Source organism: Ipomoea triloba, chromosome 1 (assembly GCF_003576645.1).
Source record: "Ipomoea triloba cultivar NCNSP0323 chromosome 1, ASM357664v1".
NCBI classification, from domain to species: Eukaryota; Viridiplantae; Streptophyta; class Magnoliopsida; order Solanales; family Convolvulaceae; genus Ipomoea; species Ipomoea triloba.
Window position 1 is genome coordinate 21,821,177 of NC_044916.1, and position 9,294 is coordinate 21,830,470.

The 9,294-nt window shown below is 37.4% G+C and overlaps 1 protein-coding gene across 1 annotated transcript; it reads left to right on the top strand.

Moving 5' to 3' along the window:
* Positions 1–5,555: 5,555 nt before the first annotated feature.
* On the top strand, positions 5,556–9,294 carry LOC116024681 (probable serine/threonine-protein kinase WNK9). The gene is made up of 7 exons (XM_031265640.1): positions 5,556–5,972; positions 6,059–6,096; positions 6,234–6,461; positions 6,629–6,849; positions 7,022–7,179; positions 7,274–7,703; positions 7,813–9,294. Exons 1-7 carry the CDS (start codon positions 5,898–5,900, stop codon positions 8,811–8,813), a joined length of 2,151 nt encoding a protein of 716 aa, XP_031121500.1. The 5' UTR covers positions 5,556–5,897; the 3' UTR covers positions 8,814–9,294.

Consider the following 9,294-nt stretch of genomic DNA (forward strand, 5'->3'; position numbering starts at 1 on the left):
CCACGGAGGTCATCAATCTAATAGCAATATAGCATGAATCATTAAAGCCCAGGCTAATAGGCACACGTTTAATTAACTCAACCTTCCTAGCTACAAAGATATATGACTTGATATAAACATCCCAAGAATTAGTAACAGGATCAATTAAGCATGAAACCGTATCATCACTTAAATAAGGAGGCATAATAGTATGAATCATTGGGTCAGGGTCAGGTAGCCACAGGGAATCCCAAATTTGAGTATTAGTACCATCCCCAATCCGCTGTCTTACTCCTCCACAAATCAAATCTTTAGCTACAAAAATACCTCGTCAGCAGGCACTTGGATTATTCCCAATCATGGCATCAACAAAGGAAGAATTAGGAAAATACCTGGCTTTATAAACATGAGCCACTAAGGAAGACGGATTGGCAAAAAAAATGTCATCCTTGCTTACCTAATAGAGCCAGATTAAAAGCACATAAGTCTTTAAATCCGAGACCTCCTAGGCTTTTAGGAGTGCACATACGCTTCCACGACATCCAATGGATACCTCTCTCATTACTTCCTCCTGTACCCCGCCAAAATCTGTTCATCAAACGCTCCAGGCCACACAAAGAGAATCATGGCGTAAGAAAACACTCATTGAAAAGGTGGGCATAGATTGAGCCACACTCTTCAGCAAGATCTCCTTACCCGCGCGAGATAACAACTTTTTATTCCATAAACCAATCCTTTGTCTGATTTTATCCTCAATATAAGCAAAGACCCTCCGTTTATTACAGCCCACAAAAGATGGAAGACCCAAATACTTTCCAAAATCAGCTGCCTGTAGCACCCCAAGAATAGTCGCAACAATATCTCGGTCAACATCGACAATATTCCTACTAAAACAGACAATGGACTTATGAAAATTGACAGCCTGTCCAGAAAGCATCTCATAAGAGTGTAAGCATTGCTTTACAACCGCAGCTTCATGCAAATTAGCCTAAAGAATAAAAGACTATCATCAGCAAAAAACAAATGAAAAATTGTTGGGGCTCCCCGGGCTACTCTACAGCCGTGAGTAGATCCTGCTACCTAAGCTTGTTAAATCAACTATGATAAACCTTCGGCACAAATGATGAATAAATAGGGAGACAGTGGATCACCCTGCGTAAGACCATGAGTGGGGGTAATCGAGCCTCCACAAGACCCATTAATCAAGATATTATATTTAACAGTGGTTACACAAAGCATTATCAATTCAATCCAACTAGAAGCAAAACCCAATGACTCTAACATCTTATGGAGAAATGTCCATTCCATTCGATCATAGACTTTCGCCATATCTAATTTCAAAGCAGCCCAACCTAACAACCCACCTTCCCAAGTTGTTTGCGATTCAAAAAGTGACCCACTTCTGCAGCTAACAAAATATTATCAGTAATTAGCCTGTTGAGAATAAAGGCACTCTGAGACTCAGAGATTACTGTAGTCATAACTTTATAAACCACGTTACACAACGCAATAAGCCTGAGATTAGTCACAACTTCAAGGGGATTCTTTTTAGGGATTAGCACAATATTTTCATCATTCAAATCACTTGGGAAAGAGCCTGATTGTAAGCAGTGTAAAACAAAGTTTGTAACATCCTTACCAACCACATCCCAAAGATGTTGGTAGAAGCCGTGATTCATTCCGTCAAGACCGGGCGCCTTGTTTGGGAACATGGAGAATAGAACCGACTTTACTTCCTCAGCAATGAAAGGGAGGAGTAGAGCGACATTTTACTTCGAAGAGACACGAGGAGATAAGACTGGGAAGGATGCGCCATCATGCATTGAGGATGATTTAAAAATATCAGCATAATAGGATAAAATAAGAGGGTGAAAAGCATCTCCCTCTAACCAATTCCCCGTATCATCCTTTAATTTGATAATAGTATTCTTCTTCTTTCAAGCCGAGGCAAAACGGTGATAGCACTTAGTATTCGCATCTACAACTTGCAACGAATATTGCTTCGCTCGTTGCCTCTAGAATACATCCTCCTATACTTCAACCAGCTTAATTCTTTATCCAAACGTCTAAACTTTGCTAGGGAGGCATTATCAGTATGTCCCTTAAGTGACTAGAGCTTCCCACGGAACAAATTAATCTTCTTGCCAAACTTATGAAATCTGTCACCACCCCATGTTCTCAATCTCTCACCACACAACTGTAACTAGTCTTGCAAACCTTGCCCTCTCCCTTCCGGCCAGGCATCTTTCACCACACTCCTACAACCCTCATCTAGTAACCATGCCATCTCAAATTTAAAACTCTTTCTCCCCCTATTAGACATAACAATCTTGCCCCTAACATCAAGATAAAGAATAGAATGATCAAAAGAACGAGAAATAATATTTACCACAGTGGCTGACGGCAAACAAGAGCTCCAATCATCAGTAGTGACCACTCCGTAAGTCTTTCTTCAATCTAAGCATCTGTTCCTTTTCCCGCTCCCAAGTGAATGGGTAGCCTTTCGTGGCTATAGTGTGCAGACCACAATCATTTTAAGTTTATGCAAAACCCCTAAGTAAATTTTTCGGATGTGGACATTGTTGCCGCTTTTCTTGCTGAAGCACCAAATCATTGAAATCGCCTATAGTAACCCACAGAAGAGTGGATTTATCCTGGAGCGAACGCAACAACTAGCTCCCAATATTAGTACTGTCAAAGCGGGCCGACCCGCTCCACCGCGGGCCTAATTTTTAGTCCCATTCGACCACTCAAACCCACACTATACCCAAAGGCAAATTATGCCGTGGACCCAGGTGGACCTAGGTCCAATACGACGCAGTTTCACTATTTTTTTAAAAAAAATTTACTAAACATATAGCCCTGAAATGTGTGAATGTGGAGATTTCAAATTGTGAATATGGAGTATAGAATTTGTGAATGTAGAGTTATGAATGTGTGAATCTGTAGTAGAGTTAACAGAGTTCTAACAGCCCTGAAATGTGTGAATGTGGAGGTTTCAAATTGTGAATATGGAGTATAGAATTTGTGATTGTAGAGTTATGAATGTGTGAATCTGCAGTAGAGTTAACAGAGTTCTAGCAACTTGTAGTCCTGTAATGAGTGAATGTGGAGTTCCCAAGTTGTGAACATGGAGTATAGGACCTGTGAATATAGAGTTTTGAATGTGTGAATGCATAACAGTGGTAATATAGTTACTAAATATATAGCCCTGTAATGTGTGAATGTGGAGTTTTCAAATTGTGAATATGGAGTATATGGTCTCTGAATGTAGAGTTTGTGTTCTGTTGCGATGATGAGCTGTTAACGCCGTTAATTTTTTTTATTTAAAAAAAATTGTGAAACGGCGTCGTATTGCCACAGCATAACAACTGATACCCAAAACAAGGCCAATCCACCACTCAAACCCACACTATCCACATAAAATAACCATCAAACCCCATTTTCACATGTAGTCGCTTCGCATTAATTCTACCGACCTTCGTTTTCATGAGAAAGACAAAATCTGGCTTCTTATTGAACACCATGTCCATAATCACACGAATTATCTGTGAATTGCCTAAGCCACGACTTCATTAGCCTAACTTTCATATCATTATTCCTACTCTAAAATTTTCCACATAATCTAACTAAAATTTAGGATTACTTTTTTTTTTTTTTTAATAAAGCTACTCCTCCTCCTCCTCTTTTAGTACTGTAATGATATTAGTTTGTTATGAGTCTATTACTTTCCACATAATCTAACTAAAATTTAGGATTACTTTTTTTTTTTAATAAAGCTAAATTCAAAAATAAAAAAAAAATAATTTTAATATTATATTGAATTCAAATCATATAAATATTAATAAACAATAAAATGTAGCGTTAGTTGTGCCAAATTTTTTATACCTTATTTAATTTAATGATAGTCCATGAAAACAAATGGTAATCATATATCTCTGACAAGCCACATACAAGATTTTTTTCTTTTTTCTTTTTTAATAATATTTTGTTATGAGACTCGTGACATAGTCATAATGAGTTCCAATTAATTTGAATTTGAATTACTATTAAATTTTATATAAATACTTTTTTATAATCTTTATTGTTACATTTACAATTTGAAAGTATTTAATATGAAAATTTAATGTAAATAATATTTGGGTTGATTACGGTTCCTAAGATAATTAAAAATAAAAAGTTAAAGTGTTAAACTAGTCTCAATATTACTCCTATTCTCCTTTATTTATTTATTTTTTTTTTTGAAAAACTACTCCTATTCTCCTAATTATGCACCAATTGGAGAACCTGAAGTGTTGATTTCATTAAATGACCATATGCCTACTTGAAATGTTCTAGATTCTCATGTTACTTTTACTTAGTATTAATTCATTCAATAAGTAATTGAAATTATTTGGATTAATTGGAAACCTAAACCCTGGATTAATTTCGATTACTTGTTAATCTAAATCCCTAATTAATCCATTTTTTTTGTGAGAACTAATTAATCCACTATAATAACTGATAAATTAAGTTGACCCTTTCTGTTTAAAAAAAAAAAAAAAGTTGACCCTTTTTTATTTTCAAAAGTTGAATATTCAACTCTAAGGCGGGCCCTTACATTCTGAAACGATAGAACATCTGAGAGAATGTAAATCACAAGTAGCTCAGCAAATATCAGTGCGCAAACTGGATCCATCCACTCTAGGCATAATCACCATGTTATCGCTGCCGAGTTTCAAACATTGATTTTTTTTTTTTAATATTGCTTACTGAATTAGTGAACTAAGCCCGTTCGGGCAAGTTTACCCTTATAGCCTGTTTGGTTCGCCGAAAAATATTTGAAGATGAATGAAATTGAAATTATATGGAAAAAAATTACCAAGAAAACGGATTCTATTGTTTAGTTGGTGGAAAAGAAATGACTGAGAATATGAATTTCATTATTTGGTTGGATTTGGAATGGTAAGAATTTATGAATATAAAAACCAATATGCCCTTAACAATAATAATGATAATAAATTAGGGATAAATATCACCTATGTAATCAAGAAACTTTTATGAGGGTATAATTGTCCAACCATGTTATCTTTACTTTCCATGTCATGTGTAAAACAAAATACCACCCTTTTGCTAAAAAATTATTTTCCTCAACTTTAAGAAATTGCTTTTCCAATAAAAAATATTTTTCATCTAACCAAACAACATAAAACAAAAATTTTCTCCACTTGTTTTGAGCTGGCCACGAGATGTCCTGAGTATACCACGAAATGTCCTGAGCAGACCCTAACTGTAAAAGACACCTTTAAATTCGTATCCTACTCAATTTTTTTTTTTTTTTTGATAAATTCACAGGGTATTTCTTCATATTCTACTGAAATTAATCCTTATTCAAACTGGACTGACTTAATTAAAGGGCAAAGTAGTGACCATATTAAATTTTTTATGAAAAATATTTTTCTATCACACCAAACACCTCATTATAAGTATGTGTGGGGGAAGGGGCGAAATGTGAAAATGAAAGTGCACTGACCGCGAGTGTCTGATGTTTGTATTGGATTTACCGCCCGTGAAGAGATAAGAAAGAGCGCCGGAGAAAAAGGTTGAGTTGTTTTTTGGCATTGATTGGCCTGAAAGACCACATATGACCTTCAAAACTAGAGAGATACGTTTGCCCAGTTGTCCATTCTTGGAGTTTCTATGGACTAACCTAGGCCACTGTCTTTATAGGTTTTTCTCCCTTTCTTTCTTTCTTTATTTATTTTTAAAAACCACAGCCTAGCAATGAAAGTACACCCGGGATTTTCTTCCACCATAAAATCTCCAGGACTGCCAAACCATGTTTCTTTCTTTCTCTCTGCACTGCCAAAAAAATCAAGAACATTATTATATGTATTCAAAAGTAGGTGAAGAATAATTTGGGGAGAAGATTGAAGGGAATGGATAATGTCACTGAGATAGAATCAGATGATTCTGAGTTTGTTGAGGTTGATCCTACTGGAAGATATGGAAGGGTATGCCTGCTTCCTCTCCTCTGTTCATTCTTTTTCTAATTTTACATGAATTTATGAGTTTCTAACATGTTCTTTATTACCTCTAGTACAATGAAATTCTTGGTAAAGGGGCTTCAAAGACTGTGTAAGTGCCATACCCTCTTTGTAAAGTTGCAACCTTTTTTAATTTCTTGAAAAAATTATGGATTCACTGATGATGGTTGCTCCAAATCCTGGCATTTATTGGGTTTTTTTTTTTTTTTTTTTTTTTTTTTGTTTTAGTTATAGAGCTTTTGATGAGTATGAAGGAATTGAGGTGGCCTGGAATCAGGTGAAACTTCATGACTTTATGCAAAGCCCAGAAGACCTTGAGAGGTTATATTGTGAAATTCACCTGCTCAAGACCCTAAAGCACAAGAACATCATGAAATTTTACACTTCTTGGGTTGATACTGAGAACAGAAACATCAACTTTGTGACTGAGATGTTCACCTCTGGTACTTTAAGACAGTAAGTCCTACATGATTTTTTTAAAAACAATTGTTACTATATTGCTTCAATGTTCTCTGGATTTAGTTGTCTTTAATTTAATTTGTTAAGGTTTGTTTATCATGGGATGTGTGTTTGGTTTTTGATATTCTGGTGTAGAGTAATCTCGGCTTTGAAATACTGGATAGGTATAGGTTGAAACACAAGAGGGTTAACATTAGGGCAGTGAAGCATTGGTGTAAGCAGATATTGGAAGGCCTTCTCTACCTCCATAGCCGTTCCCCTCCGGTTATCCATAGAGACCTCAAGTGCGACAACATATTTATTAATGGTAACCAGGGAGAAGTCAAAATTGGTGATCTTGGCCTTGCTGCAATCCTCCGTAAATCCCATGCTGCTCGTTGTGTAGGTAATCACAATTGTTTGAATCTCATTGATAGGTTAAATCACCGGTCTTGGTTTGTTGAAATTTCTTTTGAAGAATGATATGATAAAACAGATCAAATTGACACTGATAGAACTAAGTAGCATCTGCAGATGTAGTGTTTCACGTTGTGTTTGTTCCTTCCTTACCTCTGCAGGAACTCCGGAATTCATGGCTCCGGAAGTGTATGCCGAGGAGTACAATGAATTAGTGGACATTTATTCGTTTGGAATGTGTATTTTAGAAATAGTGACCTTTGAATATCCGTATAGCGAGTGCACTCACCCTGCTCAGATCTACAAGAAAGTGATCTCCGTAAGAACAAAAACTATAAGCGTGCTTTACCTCATTGAGCCCTCGGATATTCAACTATTAGTTAACATAGTTTTTTTTTTCTTCTTTGGTGTAGGGGAAAAAGCCGGATGCCCTTTACAAAGTTACGGATCCTGAAGTGCGTCGTTTTGTTGAGAAATGCTTAGCAACAGTCTCTGATAGGCTATCTGCAAGAGAGCTTCTTGATGACCCTTTTCTACAAGATGATGATTTTGCGTTCGATATGAAAATGAGGGCGTTGGATTATGAAAAAGATTATAATATGGGTCCTATGCTAATACAGCCTCACTTGAAATTCAATCACAACAATGGCTCTCTGGTAAATGGCTATTCTAATTATCTCGGATTTGAACGAGATGACAATTTGGATTACCACAGAAATGAGATTGATCTGTTCATGAGCCAAGACAATGATGGTAATCTGGAAAATCTTGACATATCTATTCAAGGACAGATGAAAGAAGACAATGGCATCTTTTTACGGCTCAGAATTGCAGATAAAGAAGGTATGGATTCATTCTTTCGTTTGGTTCCAAATCGGTTATCGTTACTTGATTTTATATCATCGAATAATAGAGTGAAGAAAACCAATCTGTGCTGAATGGATCTTTGCAGGTCGTGTTCGTAATATTTATTTTCCTTTCAACCTCGAAAGTGATACAGCACTGAGTGTTGCTACTGAGATGGTTGCAGAGCTGGATATTACTGATCAAGATGTGACTAAGATCGCAGATATGATTGACGGTGAGATTTCTTCCTTAGTGCCCGAGTGGAAGGGTGGTTTGGCAATGGATGAAACTACCAACTTAACAGAGATCGACTACGGTCATAGTTGTGCCTCAAACGGTCTGTATGGAAGCTACCGATCATCTCATGGCCCTGGTTCTCGGAGTGTGCAAGTTCTACAATCTTCAATGCACGGGTGTGAAGCCGTTCATGGCCGTTTTGAGGAGATTACATACCAGTTTGATGAGTCTGAACAATGCATCACGGAAGGCGCCCCTGAAGGTTCATGTGAGTCAATCAGTATACACTACGCTGATATTTGGGCACAACACGATCGACCAAAGTTTAGCTCAACAGGGTCTGGTGAGTGCCATTCGGGTGCACACGAGGAGCAATGTGATGAACCAACATTTGCCCACGATGACAGAACAATAGCTGTCGATGATGAGAGTAAGTTTCCGGTGAGGGATTCACCCGGTGCAGATTCTTTAGGAGCGAGAACTGTGCTCAAGGATTACGAGAATGAAATCAGGCAAGAGTTGAGGTGGCTAAAGGCGAAGTACGAGATGCAACTGAGGGAGCTAAGGGATCATCAACTGGGCGTTGCGCCAAAATATCTGACTCTAAATCCCGACGACAGCAATAAGACTGACAAATCGTCGGCGATTCCTATCCCAATGAACAAAGCCCGTGACATTCCGCCAAAATCTTCTAGTTCAAGGAAACAACTCACCAAATATGCCTTACAAGAAGAGAAAACATACGAGACGGCATACAGTTCATGTAGTCCAGTGCACATGGTCACAGCGAAGAGTTACTATACAGGGGCTTTGCTTCCTCAACCGCTTAACAGGGCTACTTCTCTTCCCGTTGATGCCATAGATTTCTAATCCCGGCCCTCTGTGGCAAGCCCAAGCTAATCAAATTTCATAGATTTCCCGGGAGGGTGGCTTTGCAAATTGCAAGGTAACAAACTAGTTGTCATTTATATTACAAACCATGATATATGTAGCAAAATGAGGTTCCTCATAGCAGCAACTACAGAGTTAGATTCCCGTTTATTTATGAGATTATATCTGAAATTTATGCAAATCTCTGCCTGACAAGCAATGGATTAAAGCTATCACCAAATATGATGAGCTGTTTAGGAAAAATATCATTGTGATTCTCCATCTTTAGGCCTCACCAAATCCATAGACTTTTGGGCAGCAAATTTCACACTGCCTCTACTTTACAGCAAATGTTCATAGGCATGCCATCCCAGCAGCCAAAAAAAAGCTGTTGGATGAGTTGGTGGTCCACTCCCACTTGCTCTCTTGTACACTTTATATCAATAAAACATCAACTCAGAAATGACTTGTTGCAACTTTA

Excerpts from the sequence above, each read along its gene's own strand:
- LOC116024681 (XM_031265640.1), top strand. The coding sequence starts at position 5,898 with ATGGATAATGTCACTGAGATAGAATCAGATGATTCTGAGTTTGTTGAG. Across the intron at positions 6,097-6,233 it reads AAAGGGGCTTCAAAGACTGT|TTATAGAGCTTTTGATGAGT; the intron begins GTAAGTGCCATA and ends TTTTTGTTTTAG. Across the intron at positions 6,462-6,628 it reads ACCTCTGGTACTTTAAGACA|GTATAGGTTGAAACACAAGA; the intron begins GTAAGTCCTACA and ends AATACTGGATAG.